The sequence below is a fragment of the Peromyscus eremicus genome, chromosome 15 (assembly GCF_949786415.1).
Source record: "Peromyscus eremicus chromosome 15, PerEre_H2_v1, whole genome shotgun sequence".
Lineage (NCBI taxonomy): Eukaryota > Metazoa > Chordata > Mammalia > Rodentia > Cricetidae > Peromyscus > Peromyscus eremicus.
The window spans coordinates 16,017,040-16,044,843 of record NC_081431.1 but is presented as its reverse complement, the minus strand read 5'-3'; the positions used below and the strand labels follow the sequence as shown (position 1 = coordinate 16,044,843).

Here is a 27,804-nt window from a genome sequence, read left to right as displayed (position 1 = left end):
CGCGGGCCGAAGGGAGCGGGGCGCTCTAGCCGCGGCGGCGACGACGACGGCGGCCAGGACAGCGGCGGTTGCTGCGCCCGGTACTGGGGTCGCCGCCTGAGGCGCAGGCGCGGTGGACTCAGCCCGCCCCGGGCTGCGGCTCGCTGTGGACTCGTCATGGCGACGGAGCAGAGGCCTTTCCACCTGGTGGTGTTCGGCGCCACTGGCTTCACCGGCCAGTTCGTGACGGAGGAGGTGGCCCGGGAGCAGGTGGCCTTGGAGCAGAGCTCCCGCCTGCCCTGGGCCGTGGCGGGCCGCTCCAAGGAGAAGCTGCAGCAAGTGCTGGAGAAGGCTGCCCTGAAGCTGGGTAACGCGGCGGCGGGGTGGGCAGGGCCGGGCTGGACCGGGCTGGACCGGGCGCAGGTCGCCGAGGGATGGGTGTCTCCCCCCTCCGTGTGCGGCTGCATCGAGCCCTGCCCGAGGATGAGGACCCGACGCCTGGCCGGGCCGGGCCTTGTTCCGCCCCTAAATGAAAGAAAGACAAAATGAAAAGGCTTTTCTCTCCCAGTTTGGGGAGCCCCGCTGTCAAAATAAGAACTCTGGGAGCGCCTCGGTCCATCTCTGTCGTTCTGATGGGTTTGGAGGGTTCTTGGTACTCTACGTCGGAAAGGGAAATAAGATACCGATTTCTCAGAGGTCCGTTGGCGTTTGTGTTTGGGAACAAGAAAGCAAGTTTGAGTTGTACTAATAACATTATAGGGCGCTTATTTATCGGTTTATTTTGGTGATAGGGATTTGTCTCAGCACTTCCGAACGTGCTGTGCATACCACTAGCTGCTTGTTTTTTTATTTGTTGTGCTTTTGGTTTTTAGTTTGTGGTTTTGCATGTAGAAATCCTCCAGCAGTCCCGATTTTAGGTGTTGGAGGCAGTGTAGGCTGGCCTGGCCCTAGAGATCTCCTTGCTTCATCTTCCCAAATGCTGACATTAGCACTGCCACGCCCCCTGCAGTCATCTTATTCTTCATAAAAATGTGGCCTTCCCGCCTCGCTTTTTATGTTTTGGCTGTTTACTTATTCTTTCGACTTCTGTTCAGCTTACATTTACTGAGTAGTATTTTCCTTGCTAGGCCTTCTAAGTGTTGTGATATACACACACACACACACACACACACGTCCTACTTTCTAGTTGGGGGAAGCACTTGACTTAGAACCCAATAGCCTTGGAGTTTGGCAACTAAATCTCCACCTAAGACAAGTCACACTTGTTCTCCATTCTTTCTGTTCAGTCTTACAGCTCCACACACACAGAGTGAGAATACACGGTCTTTTGTTCTGTGGTTATACATAGACGATAGCATGCAAGCTAGATTGTCCTGCAACTCTTAATGCTGCCACCACTAACACAACCTTGACAGAGAGGTTTTGGATGTTTATTTATGTTTTCTGGAAAACATGTCATTATTAAAATACATTTTTTCATTTTCCTTCCTCAGTGAGGTGCTATAGCAGTGGTTCTCAACCTGTGGGTTGGGACCCCTTTGGGAGTCAAATGACCCTTTCACGGGGGTCATCTGAGACCATGGGAAAACACAAATATTTATATAACAATTCATAACAGTAGCAAAATTACAGTATTATGAAGTAGCAATGAAAGTAATTTTATGGTTGGGGGTCACCACACCATGAGGAACTGTATTAAAGGGTCACAACATGAGGAAGGTTGAGAACCACTGCTCTATAGTTATAGCCTCTTACTTACTTACCATCTACACTGCCAAAATTAGGTGACTTTGGAGAGTATGCCCTGAGTCAGTGGAGACTTGCAGTGCTCAATTGGGTCGATTAATTCCAGTTATTTCCTTATACACTTGAATGATTTTATGTAGGCTGGACTGCTTAAAAATGAATTCACAGGGCTGGAGAGATGTCTCAGCAGTTGAGAGCACATACTGCTCTTGCCGAGGATCCATATTCAGTTCCTAGCACCCATGTTGAGTGACTCACAATCCCCTGTAACTCCAGCTTCAGGAAGGATCTGATACCTTTGGTCTCCTTGGGCTCCTGCACTGAAGTGCACATACATACATATAGATGCACACACATTAGAAAAATAATAGCGGGGGGTTGGTGGAGGCACACACCTTTGATCCCAGCACTTGGAGGCAGAGGCAAGTGGATTTCTGTTTGAGTTTGAGGCCAGCCTGGTTTACAGAGCGAGTTTCGGGACAGCCAGAGGTGTTACACAAAGAAACCCTATCTTGAAAAACCAAAAAAAAAAAAAAAAAAAAAAAAAATTAAAATGTAATAAATCCTTAAAAATGTTAAAAAAAGTGAATTGGCCTGAGTCCTGTTTAGTTCTCATGGTGTTGACTTTTGACAGTCTCCTTCCACTTCCTATAATTGGATCATATATAATTGTTTAGTAACTAGTTCTGTGAGAGAAATATCTTGGAGAGGAAGACAGAGCAATCATCTACTCAGCACCTAGACTAGATGGTAAAGTTTTCATGGTTGAAAGTTTTCAATATGTTAGTCCAATTAGTAACTTTGCAGTCACTGACTACTATAAAGAGGTGATCTAGAAGGTCTCAAATTGATGTAGACTTGCTTGAAATGCCTTTTTTTAACTTTAGGGAGACCGACACTGTCATCTGAAGTTGGAATAATAATCTGTGATATCAGTAATCAAGCCTCACTTGATGAAATGGCTAAAAAGGCTGTGCTTGTCCTCAACTGCGTAGGACCTGTAAGTAATCAACCCTTCTTTGTATCAGAACAAACAATCCTTTCATTTCTAGCAAAAGCTGGCATTTTATATTCCAGAGGAACAGAAGGGCAGAAGACAGACGACTTGCTTGATTCCTTAGGGGAGTCTTTTGATTGATATGACCAAAGTCTCCCAAAATAGTGTCACGCTTTTTGTGACACTGTCTTTGGAGAATGTGCTGATTGGATCCCCCTACCCTACCCTCCTCCTTTTTAATGTAAAAAAAAAAAATGTTTGATGAGCCAGAAAGATGAGTTCAGTCACCAAGACCTGCACAGTGGAAGGAGAGAAGTGATCCCCAAAGTTGTCCTCTGGTCTGCACACTTACACCATAGCATGTGTGTGTGCATGCACACACAGGCACACTCACATACACACTAAACAAATAAGTTAATTTTACATTTTTAAATTCTTGTAGTATTATATAGCATGTTAAAAGGCAGCATAGGCAGGAACTAAAAGCAGATTAATTTATTTATTCATTTATTGAATGTCTATCCTATATAAGTAGGTTATTCTAGGCAACTAGGACATAATCATGACAGGAAATTCTGTATGGAGTTTACATTTTTGTGGGGCAGATAAGAATATAATATTGTAATAGTAGAGAGTGACAAGTCAAATGAAACAGGACAGTCAGATACAGGTATTGGCACAACAGTTTCTCATACTCTATCTTTTTTTTTTTTTTTTTTTTTTTTTTTTTGCCAGATAGGGTTTCTCTTTGTGTAGCCCTAGCTGTCCTAGAACTCACTCTGTAGAGTAGGCTGGCCTTGAACTCCACCTGCCCCTGCCTCCTGAGTGCTGAGTTTAGAGGCATGCACCACCAGCCCTCATAGTCTCTCAAGACATGTTTCTAAGGAATTGGCATTTGAACAGAGATCAGGATGAAGGGAAAGAGTAACCTGGATGACTATTTGAGAAGAATCCTGTCCCGGGGAAAGCAGTTACAGAGGTCCCGGATGAGCCTGTGCTTGGCAAGACTGAAAAAAGTGAGAAAAGCGAGTGTGCTGGGCCTAGGAGCCAGCAGAGAGAGAATGTGTGTGGAAACCCTCAGGAGCTAGGTTGTCTGGGCTCTTACAGACTGGTTAGGAACTAGATATTTATTTTATTTTTTTCTAAAATAGTTTTATTTAACTTTATTTTATGTGCATTGGTGTGAAGGTGTCAGATCTCCTAGAACTGAAGTCACAGACAGTTGTGAGCTGCCATGTGGGTGCTGGGAATTGAACCTGGGACCTCTGGAAGAGCAGCCAGTGCTCTTAACCGCTGAGCCATCTCTCCAGCCCTGGATTTTCTTTTAAAAATGAGCAAGAGTCATTGAAGACCTGATTTCATTTTTAGGTTTTTCAGCTTCTGAGATGAAAAGTAGCCAAGGGACCAACAGCAGGATGGGCCAGGCCAGACAGACATGGAGGTAGTAGCAGCAGAGGTGGTTAGAAGTGGTTGGGTAATCTGGGTGTGGTGCTGTATGCTTGTAATCCAGCACTTTGGAGGCTGAAGGTGTCTCTTTCTCAAGCTAGCAAGACCCTGACTTAAAAAAAAAAAATGGTTGAGTTTAAAGTTTATTTTAGTGTTTTAAAAGGAAAACAGCTCTTGCCTTATACTGGATATTGGGTATGAAAAGGTCACTTCTAAACTGGGTGGTGGTGGTGCATGTCTTAATCCCAGCACTCGGGAGGCAGAAGCAAGCAGATCTCTGTGAGTCTGAGGCCAGCCTGGTCTACGGAGAGTTCCAGGACAGCCAGGGCTACACAGAGAAACCTTATCTCAAAAAAAAAGAAAAAGGTCACTTGTAAACTTTTGACCTTTACAAGGTAACCATTGATAGTATTTACTGATCTGAAGAAGCCATCATAATTGGCAATATGTTGGAAAACTAAACATCTAAAATGTTGTTTATATTTTTCTCGTTGTTACTAGCTTAGGGTCTGTCAAGCACATTGCTGTGATCAGTGTAACACTCTGAACAACACCTTCCTCCTTTGCTCGGTACTGTAGAGAAACTGACCCTGGAGAGTCTAACTGAAATCCCTCACCTGAACATGAACATGATTTAACATGTGTGTTAAATCACACAGCACAAGCACAGTGTTGAGTCCCGCACCACACAACATCTCGGTTTCTTTCCCTTGGCTGTTCTAGTCTACCCTGAGGCAAACGGAGGGTTCACCACTCTTCCTTTACACTCTGATCATTCCTTCACTTAGCTGATTACTTCCCAGCTCCTCCCTTCCTTTTTATCTTTGGAAGGATATTGCTGTGCAGGCCAGATTATCCTCGAATTCACAACCATCCAGCCTCAGTTTCTCCTGACTGCAGGGTTCTAGGCATGAGCCATTTTTCTCCATGAACCTAGAAACTGATATCTTTGTCTTCATGCTACCCGATCTGCTCATTTACTGTGTACCTCCAAGTAGCACCCTGATCTCTGCCTTCATCTCTTGTCACAAGGAAGAATTCTTGTGCCTGTTGGGCACAACATGTGAAGGCTTTATGCTTATAATTATATATTTTCCTATCTTTATTGGGTGGTGTATTTTTCGTTTTTGTTGGATTCTTTCTTTTTAAGATGTGGTGGTGGTGGTGGTGGTGTGTGTGCATACTCACAGTCCAGAAGAGGCCGTTAGATGATGGTGGCATGGGAGAGTTCCACACACAGCGACAGCATCAGTTATTTAGTCATTCCCTCAGGTGATTCAGGTTGTGAGGTCCCTGTTGGATTTTCTGTCAGCACGTAAGTGATTATATCACTCATTTTTTAAAAAACTCCCCTTGATTTCATAAACCCTTCTAACTATACTGTTTGTGTGTGTCCCTCTTTAAAGCTCCTGGGAAGAGTTCCTGTTGCCTCCCTCCCTCCCTCCTCCTCTACCCAGATCTTGCCAGGCTGTTGCCCGCCCTGTTTCAAGTCTCATCCTGCCAGATGCACTCACCTCAGTCCTCATTGAACCACCTCTCTGCATCTGTTCTGGAACTTTCTGCCTTTTCTTAATTTTTTCCCTTTAATTTTTGAGATATAATCTTATTTGATAACTCCAGGCTGTCCTGGATCTCACTATTAGCTTTGGCTGTCTTCAAATTCATGGTAATCCACCTGCCTCAGCTTCTGAGTGCTAGGATTATAGTTGTGAGTCATCATAACTGGCTCATTTTCTCTGTTCTTTACGTGGTTTTTGAATTCTCTCCCAGTTTTCCCCCTACGCAGCGGATTCATCTGTCTTCAGTATTAGATCTCTGTATCTGTCTCTCTGTGCCGAGGCTTCAAGCAGACACTCCTCCTGTTAGATGAGCAAACAAGCATTAGGCAGCAGTAGGAGGAAAAAGCTAGGTGAACGAGTCTGTCACTGTGGCCCCCTTGGTGGTGTGGAACTCTCCCATGCCACTGAAAATACCACTTGTATCCTGTATTTGGTATTTGACCGCTTGACATGACCCAGGAGTTAATCCACATTTCAATTATCAATAAATTATTGTTACTTATAACAATTTATAAATATTTATAAATACAAATCAATTATGAATAACATTTTATTTTTTCATACCCCAAATTAGCATGAATAAAAGTTCCTATATTTACTGTCAGGTTCAGTGGATCATTTTGTATACCCCTGGTGGGGGTACACCTAGCTGGGAGCCCACTGGCTTAGGACATGGAGTGTTGAGAACTGATTAAATCCAAGATTATTACTCGGAGTGTCTCTGAGTGTCTTGTACAAACTCAGGGGTCTAATGAAGAAAAGTCTTTGTATTTATTTTATATAATGTACATATCTATACCGTGTGTGTGTGTGTGTGTGTGTGTGTGTGTGTGTGTGTGTGTGTGTGTGTAGGTTCTTGTGGAAGCCAGAAGAGGGTGTCAGATCCCCTGGAGCTGCAGGCAGTTGGAAGCTGCCTGATGTGGGTACTGGGAACTGAACTCAGGTCCTCTGCAAGAGCAGCAAGTGCTCTAACCACTGACATCTCTGCAGTCCTATAACAAAAAATTCCTAACAGCATAATAACACAGAGCTAAGTTAGCGGAAATTTCTCAGATTCCCCAATGGATAAGTGGCAGTGTGTGATGGAACAGTGTAAGGAGGGGGTGTTGTGGCGATAGGAAGATGTGCGCTTTCTTGACGAAGTGTTAGTGTTTTTAAGTGGTTATTAATGTTTTACACGTGGCTTGTTAGTATTGGTGGGTAAAGCCTGAGAGCTGCGTCTCACCAACTGAGACATGCGAAGTGAGCCTGAGGCTGTGGTGTTGGGAGCTAGCCCAGCAGATGCAGAGTGGAAGGAGGTGGTTCCGGGTGGCAGAAACAAACACAACTGGGTGTGACACTCTGTTGTCTTTAGAACTGCTGGAACGTGAGAATTAAGGGGCTGTGGTGTGACGTGATGCTTAAGAACTTGTGACAAGATAAGTTTAGACTTTATAATGTAGGCACTGGAAAGCTGGGGAAAAATTCTGAGCAGATAAACTAATATAACTGAGGAAGAAGGAAAGGTTGTATCAGACTTTTATTTTAAAATAATAATTTGGGGCCTGGAGAGATGGCTCAGTGGTTAAGAGCACCGGCTGCTCTTCCAGCGGTCCTGAGTTCAAAACTCCCAGCAACCACATGGTGGCTCACAACCACCATGTAATGAGATCTGACACACAGGCAGAACACTGTATACATAATAAAAATAAATAAATCTTTAAAAAAATAAAATAATGATTTGATATTCCTTTGAAAATTGGCTAGATTGGATACTGTGAAGCGATTGGGGTTTTTGTGTAGAAAATTAGGTGAGAGGTAATATAATATGGACTTGGCATATTTTAGGAGACAGATTTGACAAAACTTGCTGACTTACAGGGAGGTAGGCTGAAAGAAAGCTTCCGGTTTTGAATTCTGAGGATTGTATGTAGAGTGACACTGCTAATGACTGGAAAGATGATAATGTGAGTGCCGTGTGCCTATGCCGCTGGCTCGTCTTCGCAGCAGCCCTGTGAGGGAAGTGCTGTTGTCCCTGGACTGTGGGAGTGTGAGTGCGCGTGTGTCCTCTTTAAAGTCTTCCGGGAGACCCGAGTACTCTAGTAAAGGTGAAGTTCAAACTGCTGACCAACACTCCTGGTCCTTCCTCATCCGACCTCAGTGCTTCTTTCCAAGTTCATCTCTCACTACTTCTGGCCCAGCCAGCTTGTGCTTTTACCAGTAGGAGCTCTCTTTTCTTATAGCTGTGCTCTTATTTTTGCTTTTATTTACCTTTCCATGCAAGTCTTTGTTCTTTTGGTATCTAACTCAGGTCAGTTATTTCTTCTGTAAAACTTCCCGTTCTGTCTCTAGTTAGAGGTAAACATGCAGGCCTCTGAGTCCATTGCACCTTTAGATAGTGAGAGGCGGTACAGTACAGTTAGTTACCTTAGTTTATCTGTGTGTTACTATTCTGTCCTACCATGTGGGTCCCTAGGATTGAACTGAGGTGCTTTTACCTGCTAAACTGTCTTATCAGCCCAGCATGTGATTTTTAATAACTTAAGACCACACTGCTAAGAGTGAAGTGGCATTTTTCTTGTGAAATCTTTGTGCGTGTGTGTGTGTGTGTGTGTGTGTGTGTGTGTGTGTGTGTGTACGTGTACGTGTGTACCACAGCACAGTTATGGTCAGAGAAGAACCTACCTTGTTTAAAACAGGGTCTCTTTTTGCCACTGCATACACCAGGCTTGCTGGCCCATGGGCTCCCGGACATTCTCCTGTCACCTTTCAGTTCACCATAGGAGCATGCAGATTATGCACATATGTCATGGATTACAGACATGCGGTACCACGTCAGGTCCTTTACAGGGGTTCTGGGGATCTCAACCCAAGTCCTCAGGCATGTTTGGGAGGTGATTACACACTGAGCCTTTTCCCCAGCTGTACAATGGCCTCTGGCTCAGTTAAGCTTGTGAAGTAAGAATAACTTACTGGTTTTCTTTATTTCCCCAGTTTCGGTTTTATGGAGAACCTGTAGTTAAAGCGTGTATTGAAAATGGAACAAGTTGTATTGACATCTGTGGGGAGCCTCAGGTACGTAAATCAAAAAGGAGGAAACAAAACTAGCCATTCGTGAGTTTTCTGCGAAATGCAAGCATATTTCGAACTGTTTTGTAGGCATTTTGAAGGGGACAGCTGTGTTTCTAGTTTTTAGAGCTGGTCTTCTCTTGGTGTTCTAGTCCTAGCTGGAGGAAGAGCACTGATAAGATCTTAGCTTCATTGTTCTTGAAATGTTCTTTTACATCTTTAGTTATTTCCATTGTGTGTGGATGTGCTGGTTTTTATGTTACTGAATGCTGTAAGATGAATTATTAATGCAGTATGTTGTAATTCTCAGGTTGTCTCTTAGAAACTTTTTCATTATAATTTCCCTCTTTAAAACTATGTACTTTTGTAGCATTACAGGAAAAATAAATGTAAAATCCCCTCCACTTGGGCTGGGGATGTAGCTTAGTTGGTAGAATGTGTGATTAGCATACACCAGACCTTGGGTTCCATTCACAGTAATGCATAAACCTGGTGTGCTGGCACATGCCTCGAATTCTAGCTCTCTGGATGTGGAGGCAGGAGGATCAGATGGACTACAGCATGAACTACAAAAGACCCTAACTCAAAACAACACAAAACAGAGGAAGCAGGAGGATCCGTGTGAGTTCCAGGCCAGCCAGGGCTACACAGTGAAACCCTATTTCAGAAAAAAAAAAAAAAAAAAAAAAAAAATCCTCTCAATTTAAAAGTTTTAAGTGAGGGCTGGAGAGGTGGCTCAGAGGTTAAGAGCACTGTTTGCTCTTCCAAAGGTCCTGAGTTCAATTCCCAGCAACCACATGGTGGCTCACAACCATCTGTAATGAGATCTGGTGCCTTCTTCTGGCCTGCAGAGATACGTGCAGACAGAATACTGTATACATAATAAATAAATAAATCTAAAAAAAAAAAATGTTTAAAAAAAAAAAAGTTTTAAGTGAGAGATGATGGGTTTGGTGGTCAACTCAGTAGTAGACAATGTACTTAGTATGTGTGAGCCCCGAGTTCAATCCCCAGCAATCTCCAGAAAATATATATATATATATGTGTGTGTGTGTGTGTGTGTGTGTGTGTGTGAGATATGTTATAAAATGTAAGTATTATATATTTAAATTTAAATGGTCTCATTAATGCTTGCCATTTGCCAGACACTGTGCTAAGCACCTTGTATAACTCTTTGAAAACATATCTGTACTTTTCTTCTTCCCTGTTTTATAGATGAAGAAATCGAAGTTTAGAAAGTTAAGTAATTTGCTCATAGCCATACACCTAGTAAACGGAAGTAGGATTTGGTCTGCCATACTGTGGGGGTCCTGTGTGAACAGGCACTGAACTCCCCTACCACCTTCAGAATGTAAATTCCTCTGTTCTGTAGTATCTACTGATCGTCATCAGCATGCTATACATATAATCTACGCTTAGAGATCATCAATTGTGTTATAGATCGGAAAAGACTAGGAAAGTGTGAATTATCAGAGCAGGAAGGACACGTGGCTTAAACAAAAACCAATTCTGTGTTGTTTAAAACAATCCAGAGTGTAGACAATGGTGAACGGCTTGTGAGTTATTCTGTAGCCTACCATGAGAGTGTTGTCAAAGCCGACAGGTCTGCACTTTGCCCCTCCGCTCTCTCGTTCCCTTTGTCCCAGTTCTGCTCCTGCTGTTTATTTACTTTGGTACAAAACAAGTACAGAACCAGGAATTACCCTGACAATCAAAACTGCCCTTCAATCCTCCTTCCTAAGAAGGAGTTTATTGAGACTCACATTTGGAAATAAAGTGTGTGCAGGAGGTATAGCACTCTTGGGGCCCCAGGTGCATTGAGAAAAGACCAGAACAACAAACAAACAGAAATACACACAACCTCCCCCAAACCCCAATAAATGTCCAGAATATACAGAGCACCATTTTTAAAGATTATTTTACTTTACATATATGAATGTTTTGTCTGCATGCATGTCTGTGTACTACTTGTGTGCCATGCCTGATATCTGTGGAGGCCAGAAGAGGGCATCAGATACCCTGGAACTGGAGTTACAGATGCTTGTGAGTTGCCATGTAGATGCTGGGAATTGCATCTGGGTCCTCTTGGAGAGCAGCCAATGCTCTTAACTGCTGAGCCATCTCTCTAGCCTCAGAGAACTATTATATATCAATAATAGAAATATAAAAATACAAACAACCCAGTTTAAAACTAATGATGAGAAGATATAGAAAGGATTGAGAATTTCACTTAGTGGGAGGCAAGCACAAATCTCTGCATTCAGCCCCCAGTACAAAAGAGAGAGAGAGAGAGAGAGAGAGAGAGAGAGAGAGAGAGAGAGAGAGAGAGAGACCAAGCTAGCTGCCCTGCCCTCAGGAAGAGAACATAGCTACAGCACAGAAGCCTGACAAACACTGCCTCAGCCAAGTGTCCAACGGTGGCGTGAACACAAGTAAGCCCAGCTGACAGGATGGCTCAGTGGGTGGAGGTGCTAGACTCAAAGCCTGTATGTGACCTGCATGTGCTCTCTGGATCTCCTGTGAAGGCAGAGACTGACTCCACACACACAGCGACACACAGCCTTCCCAGCACCGTGCATGTGTACATGACAGTAAACTGAGGGATTGTAAGTTACTCCGGCATGTCAACAGGGTGTATCCTTCTTCCTAAGTCACTTTAATCTTAAGAAGAACATTAGATAATTCTAGTAGCTGGATAATCTATAAAATTGCTGATGTGTGTTCTTCAAAACAATCAAGGTTGTCAAAATCAAGGGAAATATGAAAAACTTGCTGCCAAAGGGAGTCTCAGGAAACTTAGCATCTGGGTGTGATGTGGTATTCAGGGATCTTGGGACAGAAAAAGGACACTGGGTAAAATTGTCTACAGGAACAAATTAGGAATGGACTTTAAGGCAGGCCTGTAATCCCAGCTACTCAGTAAATTGAGGCAGGAATATCAAAGTTCAAGATCTGCCTCAGATAGAGTGAGCTCAGGACCAGCCTGGGCAGCAGTGAGACCCTGTGTCTGAATAAGCAGAGCAAAAGACTGGGAATAGCTCCAGTGGTAGAGCTCCTGCCCTGTGATCCGTAGTACCATTAACACGGTGGGGGGCCTGGAAAGACGGCTCAGTGGTTAAGAGGTCTTCTTCCAGAGGACCCGGCTTTGATTCTCAGCACCCGCATGGTGGCTCACAACTCTTAACTCCAGTTCCTGGGGATCTGATGACCTCTTCTGGCATCCATGGGCATCAGGCACACATGCAGGCAAAACACCTTACCATATACACAGATGTATGTATGTCTATGCATGCATGTATGTATGGGGGTGCTGAGGAGATGGCTCAATGGTTAGCACTAGTTGCTCTTCCAGAAACCTGGGTTCAGTTTCCAGCTCTGGCGTGGCTGCTCACAACCTCTGTAACTCCAGTTCCAGGGGTTTCAGTGCCCTCTTCTGACCTCCAGGGCACTGCACACATGTGCTACATAGACACACATGCAGGTAAAATACCCATACATGCAAAATGAAAATCATTTTTTTAAAGGAGAAGATTTAGTTACTAAGGTATCAGTTTTGGTTCATATTTCTAACAAATGCCAGTATAAAAAGTGTTAATAATGGCAGAAACTGAGTTTCAGTCAACATGGAAGCTCTCTAATCTTTTTTTTTCCTATAAATCTAAGTATTCTAAAATTTGGTGTAGCTGAGGCTGTATATAGTCCAGTGAATAGAGCCCTTGCCTAACATAGCAGGCCCTATGTTCCATCCTAGCACTCAAAAGACCAAAGCAAAACTCCACACAATTTAGACAGGGATTTGAACAGGCGTTCTTCTGTCCTCTATCAGCCCCTTTCCTACCCCGTGTGTAGATAATGTCTGGAAAGCTCATCTGGGTAATGCAATCTGGGGTAAATTTTTTTATTTAAAAAAAAAAAGTGGTTTACAGTGAAAATGCATCCTGAAATAATCATTTTTAGTTATTAGTTAGACGAGTGCATCCCTGTGCATGCTGTCACACTGTGGCTTGGGGTTAGTATTTGCAGAATATGTGAAAACCATTGGGCAGGTAATACTGTGCTGCAGGCCACATGCTTGCATTTCCAGTTTAATGGCTTTGTCTTTAGGAAAAATCATTTAATATTGGTCTAGGTGTTTCTATAAACTCTGATTCACATTTTTGTCCTGGATCTTTTAGTTTCTGGAGCTAATGCATGCGAAGTATCATGAGAAAGCTGCAGAAAAAGGGGTTTATATCATTGGAAGCAGTGGCTTTGACTCCATTCCAGCAGATCTAGGAGTGTTATACACCAGAAATCAAATGAACGGTAATTACTGGTCAATAAGAATACTTAAATCTCACAGCAGAAGGACTTTGTGTTTGTAGCCATGGTGACTAGGCCAGCACTCTCTCTACCCTGAGCTACATCCCTAGCCATGTGATATATGTTTTTTATTCTTTTTGTTTTGTTTTGTTTTTTGTTTTTTGTTTTTTGAGACAGGGTTTCTCTGTGTAGCTCTGGAGCCTGTCCTGGATCTCACCCTGTAGCCCAGGCTGGCCTCAAACTCACAGAGATCTGCCTGGTTCTGCCTCCCAAGTGCTGGGATTAAAGGCATGTGCCACCACTGCCCAGTATGTTTTTTATTTTAACAGCTTTAAGTATTTTCTTTTGTCTTTGTTTTTTTGTGGTACTGGGAATTGAACTTAGGGCCTCACAAATGCTAGGCAAGAGCTCTACCACTGAGCCATATTCCCAGCCCATGTTTGAAGTATTTTAGAAGTCACCACAAGGAGTGTTTAGTGTTTTTTTCTGAACATTTGCAGTAAATTTCAATTACTATTGAAAATTCCTTGAAAACAATATGTTTAAGCCAGAATCATTCCCCTGAGTGCTGTGATGAGCTTTCCAGGATGAGCAGGTTAAGCTGTTGTCTTGCTGGAGAAGATTCTTAGCCTTGTTCATTTAAATACTGCAGGAGAGTTTGTCAACACTACCAGTTAGTCATGCTAACCTCTTCTTTCTGGAGTTCTTCTGGCCTTATTAACTGTGTTTTCATCTGTGGATAATAACATAATAAAACTGTTGTCTGTGCAGATTTTCTGATTTTTTTTCCCAGCTGTAAGCTTAATAAAAATGCCCCCCACCTGATTGGCATAGTTTATTACTTGTCCTGGTTGAGTAATTTGGGTTTTATTTGATTTGACCTTATACCATCTCTTATCCCTTTAGGTACTCTGACTGCAGTGGAAAGCTTCCTGACTATACACTCAGGACCTGAGGTCAGTTTCCTTCCTGGCTGTCTTTTCAAGCTAATATGAAAAATACTTTGCAAATGATACATGGCTCTTAAAAAGATTTAGACTAATCTTTATATGCATTTGTCCTTTTTAGTGTGAGAGTCACTATTTAAGTTTTAGAAAGTGAAGCTAGTGAATGACTTTGCTACATTAGAGTGACTGACTGTGATCACAGTGCTAAGACTCCCATCTGTAGTAAAGGTCACATTAGTGCCAGTCAGCATGAATAAGTAAGGGAAGAAGAAAAAACTTGTGTTGGGGTAAATGGTGAATATAACCAAGCAATGGGTAGTATTGCTGCCTAGTTAGCCATAAAAATTCATGCCAAAATTATTAATTGCAGGAGTATGTCTTGTACAAATGGAGGTGAAATGTAATAACTCTAAGTTACTTGATCTTACCTTTCAGTATTACCCATGAGACATGTTTAACTTGTGAAATGTTTTCTTAGGGGTTGTGTATTCACGATGGTACCTGGAAGTCAGCAATTTACGGTTTTGGAGATAAGGGTAGTTTAAGAAAACTACGGAGTGCATCAGGTCTGAAACCCGTCCCGATTATTGGCTCAAAGTTGAAAAGAAGGTAGAGTAATTTAAAATGTGTTCTGTACTACTTTAGTCTGTGTGTTGCGTTGCTGTTGGTTGGCTGGTAATGTTCTACTAGGAAAAGCTTGGAGACTTTTTTGATAAGTTCCGAATTATTTTCAAAGTGAAAATGTAATTAGCATATTATACTAAGTTTAAGTACTTTATTATTTTTATTTTTATTTTATTTTATTTTTTGGTTTTTAGAGACAGGGTTTCTCTGTGTAGTTTTGGTGCCTGTCCTGGATCTCACTCTGTAGACCAGAGTTTGAGGCCAGCCTGGTCTATTCAGTGTGAGTTCCAGGACAGCCAGGGTTACAAGAGAAATTATGTCTCTAACCCCTGCCCCCCAAAAAGTGATCACTTAACATAATTAATGTGAATAAACCTCATGTGTGAGAATGTTATCAGATAAGATATAAGAGTTGGGCCGGTGAGTGGTGGTGAAGTCAGTCTCTAGAGAAGCTGATGGGTCCAACACTGTGCGTGTGTGTGTGTGTGTGTGTGTGTGTGTGTGTGTGTGTGTGTGTCAGTAGTATGAAGAATAACAAAGTGTCATTGTTACTATGGGGTAGGTATGGGGAACAAAGGAAAACTATTAGAAACCCATTGAACTAAAGGCACTCTTGCCTTATTAATCACGTCAAGAAAGGTTTCTGATTTTTTTAATTTGGAAATTTATTAGCCAAAGTCATGATCACTGTAGTAATTAGAGGAAATGTAACATTTTCATGGCTCTGTCTTGCAGGTGGCCAGTTTCTTATTGTAGAGAGCTGAACTCATATTCCATTCCTTTTTTGGGATCTGATATGTCTGTCGTGAAGAGGACTCAGCGTTACTTACATGAAAATTTAGAGGACTCTCCAGTAAGTAAATATGTCTTATTTATTAATGAAGAGTAAGCCCATGTTTGTTTTAGTTCTTCAGTATGTTTAATATCTTAAAATTTTGATGTTCATGTTTATAAATTAAAAAAAGAGTAAATAATGTGTATAAGGTTAGATCATAAACATGGTACCAGCCTTGTGTAAGATTTAAATCTGGCCTTCTGTAGAATCAACAAAACCACCCAACTGTCTCTGTTTAGTGCTTCAGCTGCTAGAATTCTATTTCTGTAGTGGTTTTTGGAGATGTCTTGGCCCCCACCTTTGGGTCTCCTTCCTACCTCTAGAATACTAGCACATCCTTTTGGTGAAGGAATGAGTTGTTCATACTGAGACATCAAGAGGAAACTATCTCAGGTTAAAAGGTGGAGGGTGAACTAGATGTAGTGGCTTATGACTGTAATCTCAGCATTCAGGAAGTTGAGGCAGGAGAATTTCTATGAATTCAAGGCCAGCCTGGGCTATATAGTATTATTACTAGACTCAGATAAATTGTATATTATGTGGACTTTGGTGTTCAAGTAGAGCAAGCTAATTGTCATTTGTAGCAGGTCCTTTAAAACATAGGCTCCTAGTGTTGGGTTCTGAAGAAGCTGTCAGAACAAAATGCAGTCATCAAATGGAAATTGCTCCCTTCAGTGTTGCTAACTAAAGAGTAAGAGCAGCACAGGCACCATCCTTTGTACGCAATTAATACCCTGACTTCGTGTTGTGCACCCAGGTTCAGTATGCTGCTTACGTAACAGTGGGAGGCATCACCTCTGTTATTAAGCTGATGTTTGCAGGACTTTTCTTTTTATTCTTTGTGAAGTTCAGCATTGGAAGACACCTTCTTGTAAAAGTAAGTAAGCTTTTTTATAAAATAAGATCTTGAGTAATATTTCTCATGAAGTCTTGGAAATATCACTAAGTTTGTTTTTTTGTCTTCTTTAGTTCCCATGGCTCTTTTCCTTTGGTTATTTTTCAAAACAAGGTCCGACACAAAAACAGGTAATCGTTGTTTTTTATGTCTGGGTCTCTAACCTAATACACTTTTGAACTTTTGTTACTTGGGTGGGGGTGGGGGCTCCTGAGATAACTGCTCGTCTGTGTCCCCCCAGTATCTTTCTGCTCGCTCTACTGTGGTCTCACCTCTCTGCTAGTCCTTCAAGGTTGAAGATCCGCAGGGACCCTGTTACTCACTCCCCACAGAGCTCTTAGCAGGCACACAGCTCCATTGACAGGTTCACCTGTAGCAGTTCACATCCTGTGGACACTTGAAGTTCAGTGTGCTGAGATCTGGAGTCCTTTCTCCTGAAACTCCCTTCTATAGTGTCCATCTTGTTTGCTGGCACTACCAATTTCTCCTACCATAAATGGCATCATTATAGATTTTCCTTTAAATGTATCTCACATGCCTCGGTTCAGACCCAGTCTCCTTTTTTAAAAACCTATTATAAAGTACACAAAACAAAACTTATCATTTCTAATTATCAAGTGGATTTAAGTACATTTGTGTTTTTGTGCAGCCTCCACACCCTCCATCCCCACAACCCTTTGTCTTGTAAAACTGCAACATACTCATTAAATAGCCACTCATCCCCTGGTCCCTCCAGCCCCCAGGAACTGCCGTTTTATTGCCGTCACTAGATATTTCATAGAGATGGAATCACAAAGTATTTGTTCTTCTTTGTCTGTTACTTCTGTTAGCTGTCAGTCCTCAAGGTTCACCCAGGGTATGTTAGAAGTTCTTTTCCTTTTAAGGATGAATGGTTAATTCACTGTATGTATATGCCACTTTCTATTCATCTATGAATGGATGTGGACTACCTTCCAGCTTTTACCTGTTGTGAACATGCTGCTGTGTATATGGATGTACAAATATCTGTGTAAAATTATGATCCAGATATTTTTTAGCTATATATTCAAAAATAGAGTGCCTGGGTTACATATTAATTCTATTTTTAATTTTTTGAAGAACTTTTAACTCTGTTAAAATTGCATCATTTACCTCCCACTATTACTCCAGTATTCCACTTTCTCCATAGCCTCACAAACTTAAAAAGATTAATTATTATTTTTATGTAAGTATTTGTATCTGCATGCCCCTGGAATCAGAGTTACAGATAGTTGTTAGTTGTCCAATGGGAATGCTGGGGATGAATTCAGATCCTCTGCAAGAGCAGCATCACCAACTGTTTTTACTTTTTATTTTTTCTTATAGTAGACATCTAATGGATGTACATTGGTATCATGGTTTTGATTTGCATTTCCCTGATGACTCCTGATATTGAACATTTTGTGTGTCTTCTTTGGAAAAATGTCTATTTCTCTTTGTCCATTGTTGGTTTGGATATAAGGTCTCTGTATTTTCTAAATAAGCATCTCTTATCAGATGATGATCTGCACATAATCTCCTGTTCTGTGTTGCCTTTTTGTTTACTTGTTGTTATAGGTCCTTACCTTTGGACTAAACTTTTCATAACATTCTTGTGTTTCTATCCATGTTCCCACTGCTGTCCAAAAGATCTAACACATACAAAAATTTGGCCTTGTTAACTGTCTTATTTAAAACACTTCTGACTCACCACGTCTGGCAATGAATTTTGCAGAGAATCACATCTGAGCCTTTTGTTTCTAGTAGACCTGACCTAGCCCACACTCTGATTAGTAGATCTGGAGAGTGGGCTAAAAATGCCGAGCAGTTCTCAACTTGCAGAGAAAGTCCTGAGCTGATGACCAAAGAGCATTGGGGTTTTCAGAAGCTTCCCAGTGATGCCAGAGCAGTGCCGTGCTTGAGATTACTGCTGTGGAGGCAGAATGCTCCTGGTCGGGGCTGGGTGGTTTGTGTGTGAAGTAACAGAGCATTGCTGGCATGAATTCCTTCCAGAGGTTTGAGGCCACCCTGGACTCCTCATGGTCTTGGTTTCATTTTGCATCCACCTCTGATTACTTGGAGCAGCAACTCAGAAAATGTTGAAAATAGTCCCAAAGCTGAGTGTGTGCCGAGCTTGAAAGACTGCAGTGTGATCGTTTAGTGCATTGCCACACACACCCACACAGCAGAGGCAGGGCCAGTGTGTCCTGTGTGTCTGGCTTTGTTTGCATGACTCGGGTTATATTTTCCAGACACACCAACCTACTGTGTCCCTTCCTGCTTTTAACTAATGCTTTGTTTTTTCTGGAGTTCCATCTTTTTACCACATTTATTTGTGTGTGTGGTGTATGTGTGTGGGTGCCGTGTGCCACAGCGTGTATGAGAGGTTAAAGAACAACTTGCTGGGGTTGGTTCTCTCCTTCCACCATGTGAGTCCTGGAGAATGAGTCATGTGGTTAGGACTGGCAGCCTAGTAAAGTGTGTTTGCCAGATATGGTAGCATATACCTGTTACTGAAAGTGGGGGAAGTCCTGGAGAGGTGCTGTCTGTTACTAGGGAAACAGTGTCCCTACTGCAGGTCTTAATCTCATTAGTGAAAATGTTTAGGAATGGACTCAGAAGAAAGCTCAAGGAAAATTTTAAAAAGTTTTATATACTTTGATCATATTCTTTCCCTTCCCCCAACTCCTCCCAAATCCTCCCCTTCTCCCTTCCCACCCAACCTTATTTTCTTTCTCTTGCTCTCTCTCAAAACAAAACAAAAAACGAAAATCAAACAAACAAAAAAAACCAAAAGAACAAAAATACAAAAATAAAATGAAACCCCACCCACCCACACACACAAAATGGAGTCAGTTTTGTATTGGCCGGTTACTCCTGGGCCTGCCTTAGAGTTTGGTCCATATGCACAGTGACACTCTGCTGTAGAAACCTGACTTTCCTTTCCCCATGTGTATCAATATCAAATAGCTTCTTGGTTGGGTTCTCAGGGTTGGAACTTTGTGTCCACCTCTCCTTCTCAGTGTGGGCACTCTGTCTGGTTTGAACCTGTTTAATCCTGTGTGTGCTGTCAGTCTCTGAGTTCATAAGTGCATTAGTTCTGTTGTATCTTGGAATAATCCACCTCCTCTGGCTCCTATAATCTTTCCACCTCTTCTACAAGGATCCTGAACCTTGAGGGGAGGGGTTTGATGAAGATGTTCCATTTAGATCTGAGTGTCCCCACATCTCTCACTCTGCACATTGTCCAGTTGTGGGTCACTCTTAATTCCCATCCCCTGAAAAGAAGGTGCTTCATGATGAGGGTTGAGTGACACACTGATCTTTTCCCATCTGTTCATTGTCCTTGGGTTGCAGTTGCCAGACTTCCTCAAGGATGATTTTGTTAGAGTTGAGAAGAAAAACATCAGGGCAGCGAGCTGAAATCACAGCCACCGTCCTGAGGAGAATGCTAGATAAAAGAAAGTGGGGGGAAAGCCATGCCATTTTAGTTAAGTTGGCATGGAGCTCCCCACATGGCAGGGAGAAGAGTTTTGGAGAGAGAATGAGGCCCAAAATGTTAGGAAAAGCATGCTTTGAGAAGAGATAGAAGGGGGTGTCAGAAAAAAAAAAAAAAAGGAAGGGTGTCTTAGTCAGGGTTTCTATTGCTGTGAAGAGAAACCATGACCATGGCAGCAACTCTTATAAGGAAACATTTAATTGGGGTGACTCGCTTAGGTTCAGAGGATCAGTCCTTTATCATCATGGCAAGGAGCATGGCAGCATGCAGTCAGACATGGAGCTGGTGACATCTTGATCAGAAGGCAATAGGAAGTATGTCACACTGAGCAAAGCTTGAGCAAAGTAGACCTCAAAGCCTGCCCCCACAGTGACACACTTCTTCCAACAAGGCCATACCCACTCCAACAAAGCCACACCTTCTAATAGTGCCACCCACTGTGGGCTTATGGGGGCCCATTACCTCCAGACTACCACAGGGGGCAGGTAAATTTTTCTGAGTAAGTCACGAAAGTGGGCAGATTTGATGAGAACTGCATGGTGGCAGTGTAATCAGCTACACGAAGGGGATACATACATACGGTAGAGAATACATTGATTGTTTTAATCTATTAAAAATATCTGTGTGTGCACCAGGCATGGTAGCACATGCCTTTAACACCAACATTTGGGAGGCAGAAGCAGGAAGAGCTCTGTGAGTTCGAGGCCAGCCTGGTCTACAGAGCGAGTTCAGGACAGCCAGGGCTACACAGAGAAGGAAACCCTGTCTTGAAAACCAAACAAACGTCGTGTGTGGTCCAGGCAAACCCATGTGTGTTGAGAGCTTCTCTGACTCTCCTCCACGGTCCTTTCGCTTTTGTAACATGAGGCAGACAGCTCTGTGGGGGTCATCAAAGCTGCGGACAAGAAGGTCGCTGGAGCTGGCAAGGTCACCAGATCTGCCCAGAAGCTCAGAAGGCTAAGTGAACAGCAGCCTAATACCCGCCACCCCGGGCTCCATCAGAGGCAGGAGAGCAGTCTCAGCACTGTTGATTACAATTGGCTATTTAAGTTTAATAGTGAAAACCTGGTGAATGGTAACAGTGCATCATAAAACCTTCAGAAGAAGGAAAGGAGAGTGTTTTGTGGGCCATTTTTTCTGTTTGGCAGTTTAGAGTTATTAGTGTTCAAAACCAGTACTTTTTAATGGAAACATCTAAAAATCTGTCACAGGATTTTGAGAGCCATTAAAACATTCAGTGAGGAAAAGCAAATATGTCTCATGGAGTAGGACAGCAGGGTTTATTGTATTCTAGAAGGAAATGACGTATCACTAAGCACACCCTTTGCTTTTCTTTCACAGATGGATGAATCATCATTTACGATGACATTCTTTGGTCAAGGATACAGCCATGGCTTTAGTGTCGAAAAGAACAAACCAAATATCAAAATCTGTACCCAAGTGAAAGGACCAGGTATTGTGCGTATGGCATAAGGCTGTCTCGGGGTTTACACTGTCTTAGACTGTGAAGTGGTATGCTTGTTTTAGAACTACATTTGCATGGATTACATATTTTGAAATTATTCTGTCTATAGAAGGGTTGATGTTGTTATTAGCCAATTTAGTTAACACATCTCGCCTTCTTCTTCATGATGATTTAATAATCCAAGTTTGAAAATGGCAAGTTTTAATTATTAATAAGAAAGTTCAGCTGGTATTTTTACCTGCTTCAGTCTCTTACTTAAGTAGTGTAGTTGTTCTGTGAGTCAAATCTGTGGCCCAAGGTTTCGAATTTTGTGAAATATATAGATTTACACACATTTTATAAAGGAGCATAATAACTTTTGATAGATTGTTAAAAGGATCCATTGCCCAAAAGACTGAAGAACTTTCTAGAGCGCTATGCAGAGACAAGCCCTCACAAGAGCTATAGGAGAGGTGTAAGTACCACACTCTCTGACTGTGGGTCAGGACTAATGAAGCCAGATGACAGGTTTTTGAATCACACCTCCTTTTCAAATTACAACTTGGCTTTTAAAGATAATCTGACTGTGTTTCAGTTATTTGATAGTAATATAAATACTAATATCTCACTTTATTAAGGACTTTAAGTTACTGGATACAATCAGTTGTTTTTCTTTTTTTTTTTTTTTAATTTATTTTTATTTTACGGACATTGGTGTTTTGCCTGCATGTATGTCTATGTGAAGGTATTAGGTCTCCTGGAACCGGAGTAAGGTAGTTGTGAGCTGCCATGTGGGTGCTAGGAATTGAACCCTGGCCCTCTGGGAGAGCTGTCAGGTTCAGCTCTTAACTGCTGAGCCATCACTCCAGCCCCCAGTTTATTTAAATTTTCTTTTAAGATCCTGAGAGTTGTTTGTGTTAAGTGCAGAAAGAGGTATCAGTTTAGAGGACTGACAGATGGGAGTCCTCAGCACCCAAGGTTGTTAGGAGGGCAACAGTGTGGTGGTTGGAAGCCCAGGAGCCTGCCTGAGGGCGACCGCCTTCGTGCTGCTGCTCTGAGATCAGGTGAAGAAGGGCACAGGGCACTGGCCTGTCTGTGAAGTAGGGATGGAATGATGTTGCTCACATGTGACAGGAGCAAACTGAGGTCAGTTCTTAAGCACTAGTATAGATAGTTCCTAACAGTAAGTACAGGGGAGGATCTGCAATCGGAAAATCCAAAATTTGAAATTCTCCACCATCAGACCATTTTGAACACCAACAGTTACACAAGTGGCAGATTCTGCACCTGACCTCACGTACTGGGAAATATCAAATTGCCGGTGTGCTCAAAATATTTTATAAGATTGTGTCCAAGGCCAGCATAGTGGTACATGCCTTTAATCCCAGCATTTGGGAGGCAGAGGCAGGCAGATCTCTTGAGTTTGAGGCCAGCCTGGACTACAGAGTGAATTCCAGGACAGCCAGAGCTATGCAGAGAAACCCTGTTTGGGAAAACAAAAACAAAACCCTCCAGAGTAATAATTTCAGTGTGTGTGTGTGTGTGTGTGTGTGTGTGTGTGTGTGTGTGTGTGTGTGTACATATTCCAATATATATGGAAAAAAAAACAACAGAAAACCTAAAGCATAGAAGTCCCAAGCAGTTTGGATAAAGGTATATATTAAACATGAGTTACATAAATGTTCACTATTATTTTTGTTAAGAGACCAGAATATTTATTGAAAAAAAAATCTCTGTATACTCAGTGCTAGACATGAAATGCACCCTTGATTTTGAGGTGATGCTCACCCGTGAACATTTTCCTTTGCTTGACCCTTTCCTGCAGAGGCTGGCTACGTGGCTACTCCCATAGCCATGGTTCAGGCAGCCATGACTCTTCTGAATGACGCCTCTGATCTCCCTAAAGGGTAAGTTTGCATTTCTTCTAGTGAGAAAGTGTTTTCAGCCATGTGACATCTTAGCTATCTTTGAGTTGATTTTTAGTCTTGGGTTCCTTTGGACCAAAGATGTATGTTAAAGCAATGCCAAGAACAATTCCTTATCTGCCTTTGGAATTACTGTGAAGGTGAATGAGAGCTATGTAAGCTGGCTTCCATTCTTTATTTAAAGAAAACAAAACTCAAGCCTAGAGCCTGACACTCAGAAAGGGGCCCTATTGTTTATTTAGCAGTGTTATCCAGGGCTCCTAATCGGTGCTGAGTGGCAGGGGAGTCCTGGCTGAGCAGGTGGGAACTGAGTCATGGCTGCTGCCCAGGTGGTTATGGAGTGTGCTGTCTTACTGAGCACTTAGCTGGTACCCTTGGAACTAAGCCAACCTCACCAGTGCACAGAAGCCCATGGCTGAAAGGCAAATCAGGCATAACCTAAAACAGTATTAAGAAATATAGGTAGAAGTTGTGTGTAGTAAAACCTAACTAAAACTTTCCAGTACTCATCATTTGGCATTTTTGCAAATATTGGCCATTATAGTTGAAGAAACTTCTTTTTCATCACCTTGAAGTGCTGTTTAATAATAGTTGGCTAGCTGAATGAATTCCATTCATGTTTTTATTTAGTCCTCTTGAGTGTGAAGACTCAGGTGTATGATGCTCAGAGGGCCCCTTGAGCACACCTGTAGTATGGAAAAGTCTCACGAGCAACTAAACAGTGCCGTGGACTAAGAGCCATGTGCTCACTTGGCTGTTTTTAGGAATGTGACGGGGAAGAATTGGTTTTCAGGAGGTGTGAGTGACTCCATTGCTCGGCCCACGGAGGAGAGGGCTGGAGAGGAGCCTTGTGCACTGTGTTCTCTTGTTCCTGTTTCACAGGGGCGGTGTCTTCACACCTGGAGCAGCTTTCTCCAGAACGAAGTTGATTGACAGACTCAACCAGCATGGCATTGAATTTAGCGTCATTAGCAGCTCCGAGGTCTAAACATTTGAAGACTGACTGAATCATAAAATGCACGAACTAACAGCTTCTCTATTTGCTATAAACCTATCTGACTGTATGTGGAAGACTGTCAAGTCTAAAATATCTATACATTAAAAGCATAAAATTATACTAGCTTATCCTAAACCTCATATCTCAGCTGTTTTTATGATTTTATTGCTTGTGAGAGAAAACTAATATTCTCCTTGCCTTTTTATTGACAAATGAACTGGAAGATCAGATAGTGAAGGGTCCCTGTTTGTGTACTAACAGCTTTCCTTAGTGGCGGGGCTTGACTGGTGTTAGGATGTGGCAGGAACTTGTGCCTTCCTTGCCGTGGGGTTGTGGGATCTCACCCTCCTGGGAGCTCCTCTGCATAGTGTGTGAGCATTTGCTAAGTAAGACTGTCCTTTTCTATTTTAGTCAACGTTCTCATCCACCTACATGGACTGATTTTGGATTGTTTACCTACGTTGAATAATAAAGGGTTGTTAATTGAATGATGGGGTTTGGTTTTGGTTTGGTTTGGTTTTGGTTTGGACTTCCGTGCTTATCGTACATTGGCACTGTTTAAAGTGGCCTGACCTATTTACTGCCAAAAATTGGGTTAGTGCATCTTTTTATCCCTAATTTCATAACTGTGGTTAGTATTAAGCAAACAACTTTTGACTTTCTATTGATCTTGACAGCCTCAGCAGAATTTTTCTCAAATTTGCTTTTTAAGCCACATTTTGCATTAAAATACTAAAATAAGGATAACATCTCTCCTATGAATTACAATATATATATATATATATATATATATATATACTCAAAGCTGGGGATGATAACTGGGTGCTGGTGGTGCATGCCTTTGATCCCAGCACTCAGGAAGCAGAAGCAGGCAAATCTCTGTGAGTTCAAGGCCAGCCTGGTTTGCAGAGCGAGTTCTAGGACAGACAGTGATACCAAAGAAACCCTGTCTGGAAAAACAAAACAAAACAAAACAAACAAAAAAAGACTGGGGATGTAGCTTAGGTAGTAGTATGTGCCTAGCATGCACAAGGTCCTGGGTTCGGGCCCTAGTACACACCTGTAATCCTAGTACTCAGGAGGCAGAGGCAGGAAGATCAGAAGTTCAAAGTCATCCTCAGATATGTAGGGATTTGGGGACCAGCCTGGACTACAGACCCTATCTCAACAATAAAAACAACAACATCTGAGACAGGCGCATACAGTATTTGTACTGTTCCTTATGTAAAGAAAAAAGCCACCCATTTGTGGACATAACAGAGTAGTACTCGTGCTTGGTGATCCTTCTCTGCTCTCTGTATGGAAGAATATTCAACTTGAAAAGAAAGGATCTTTTATTTTTAAAAATTATTTCTATTTAATTTTTTAACTGGCAAATAATGGTATGTATTTATGAAATTCAGAATGAGTATGACTGGGGCTAGATGTAGCTAGAATTTTCCTGCCTGGCCCACAGTCAGGACAAATCTCTATCACCTGCCAGTCCCACAGCCACTCAGACCCAACCAAGTAAACACAGAGACTTATGTTGCTTACAAACTGTATGGCCGTGGCAGGCTTCTTGCTAACTGTTCTTGTAGCTTAAATTAACCCATTTCTATTAATCTATACCTTGCCACGTGGCTCGTGGCTTATCAGCATCTTCACATGCTGTTTGTCATCGTGGCGGCTGGCAGTGTCTCTCTGACTCAGCCTTCCACTTCCCAGCTTTATTCTCCTCCTTGTCCCACCTACACTTCCTGCCTAGCCAATGGCCAATCAGTGTTTTATTTATTGACTAATTAGCAACACATTTGCTATACAGAACATCCCACAGCAGCTAGATAGATAGCTAAGAGCACTTTCTGATTTTGCAGAGGACCCAGGTTTGATTATTAGCACCCACATCAGGTGGCTTCTAATTGGTGACTCCAGCTCCAAGGGATCTGATGCCATCATTTGTCCTCCAAGGGTACCTTGCACACATGTGGTACACACACATACTAGCACACACATAGACATAAAAATTATTTTTTAAAAAAATGGCTTTTAGCTGAACATAGTGGTGCATGCCTTTAATCCCAGCACTCAGAAGGCAGAGGCAGGTGGATCTCTGTGAGTTCAAGGCCAGCCTGGTCTACAGAGTGAGTTCCAGGATAGCCAAGGCTACATAATTAGACCCTGTCTGGAAAGAAAATAAAGATATTTAAATATATTCATACATTATAGAATAAACAAATAAAAGTAATAGCATCTATCACCTCAGATTATTTACAATTTCTTTGTGATGAGAACACTTAAAATTCTTACTTAGTCACTGTTAACTATGGTGAGTTAGCCTGGGACAGAACACAGACTTATTCCTTGTAACTTGTACCACTGAGGAAGGACTCCTCTTTTCTACTTACCACCTCCCTCAAGCTCCTGGCAGACACCATCTCACTGTCAGTTATTTTTTGTAGATATTAGATTAATAGTTCTCTCTGTAGGCAGAGTTTTCCTGTCTGGACTGCTGCTCCCAAATAACCACTTACAAATGCTTGGTTGATAGCTCAGGCTTGTTACTAGCTAACTCTTACACTTAAATTAACCCATATTTCTTATCCATGCTTCACCACGTGGGTCATGGCTTGTTACCTCATGTTCCACACATCCTGCTTCCTCAGCAGCTGGCTGGCTGGTGACTCCCCTGACTCTGCCCTTCCTCCTCCCAGACTCCTTTGTGTCTGGCTGTCCTGCCTATACTTCCTGCCTGACTACTGGCCTGTCAGTTTTTTATTAACCAATGAGAGTAATACATATTCACAGTGTACAGAAGGATTAATCCACAGCATCTCTCTGTGTAGTTTGATTATTAACTTAACACAATGATCCCTAAACTCACCCATGTTGTCACAAATTAGAATTCCCTGCTTTTAAAGAGAACTTTTATTTGTTCTTTGACAATTTCATACGTGGATATAATACATTCCGGTTTCTCTCACTCCACCCTCTTTGATCACCCTTTAACCCCTGTTAACCCTGCCAGTCACTTCCCCACACTCATGACTTTTTGTTCTGTTACCCACTGAGTTTGACCGTTGCCTTCTGGGCACCCATGGTTTTGGAGCTATCCATTGGGGCCCAGTGGGCTTATCAGTGAGTACACAACTGAAGACAGTGACTGGCCCCCAGTTCTATCATAGTCAACAGTTCAGCAGGGAATGGCAGGACCCAACGAGCCCCTACCCAACCTATGACTGCCAGCTGACAGGCCCAGGGCAGGCAGCTGCAGCCTGGTGATCATGGTTGCGATGGCTGTGCCATGCCCAGAACAAAGCATTCCACTGTCATTTTCCTCTCTTCCAACTCTTACATTCTTTCAGCACCCTCTTCCACTATGTCCTCTGAGCTTTAGAGGGGGTGGTATAAATGTTCTGTCTAGAGATGAGCATTTAATTGTCACTTATCATCAGTACCTTGACCAGCCATGATTCTCTGCATTCACAGCCATTCATTGCTAAGAGAAGCTTCTCTGATGGTGATTGTCATTTGTACAAAGGTATAAATATGAATATTTAGAAGGCAGTTTGATGCCATGTCAAT

General features: G+C 42.3%; 1 protein-coding gene across 1 annotated transcript; it reads left to right on the top strand.

Annotated features, from left to right (window-relative positions):
* On the top strand, positions 1–24,728 carry Sccpdh (saccharopine dehydrogenase (putative)). The gene is made up of 12 exons (XM_059280455.1): positions 1–346; positions 2,613–2,725; positions 8,701–8,781; positions 12,951–13,080; positions 13,984–14,033; positions 14,503–14,633; positions 15,384–15,501; positions 16,241–16,360; positions 16,453–16,509; positions 21,216–21,327; positions 23,144–23,225; positions 24,126–24,728. The coding sequence occupies exons 1-12, from the start codon at positions 157–159 to the stop codon at positions 24,229–24,231; spliced, it is 1,290 nt and encodes a 429-aa protein (XP_059136438.1). The 5' UTR covers positions 1–156; the 3' UTR covers positions 24,232–24,728.
* The last annotated feature ends 3,076 nt before the right edge of the window (positions 24,729–27,804 follow it).

Coding starts and splice junctions, on each gene's coding strand:
- Sccpdh (XM_059280455.1), top strand. CDS start 157: ATGGCGACGGAGCAGAGGCCTTTCCACCTGGTGGTGTTCGGCGCCACT. Junction 2,726..8,700: donor TCCTCAACTGCGTAGGACCT/GTAAGTAATCAA, acceptor TTATTTCCCCAG/TTTCGGTTTTATGGAGAACC. Junction 15,502..16,240: donor AAAATTTAGAGGACTCTCCA/GTAAGTAAATAT, acceptor TTGTGCACCCAG/GTTCAGTATGCTGCTTACGT.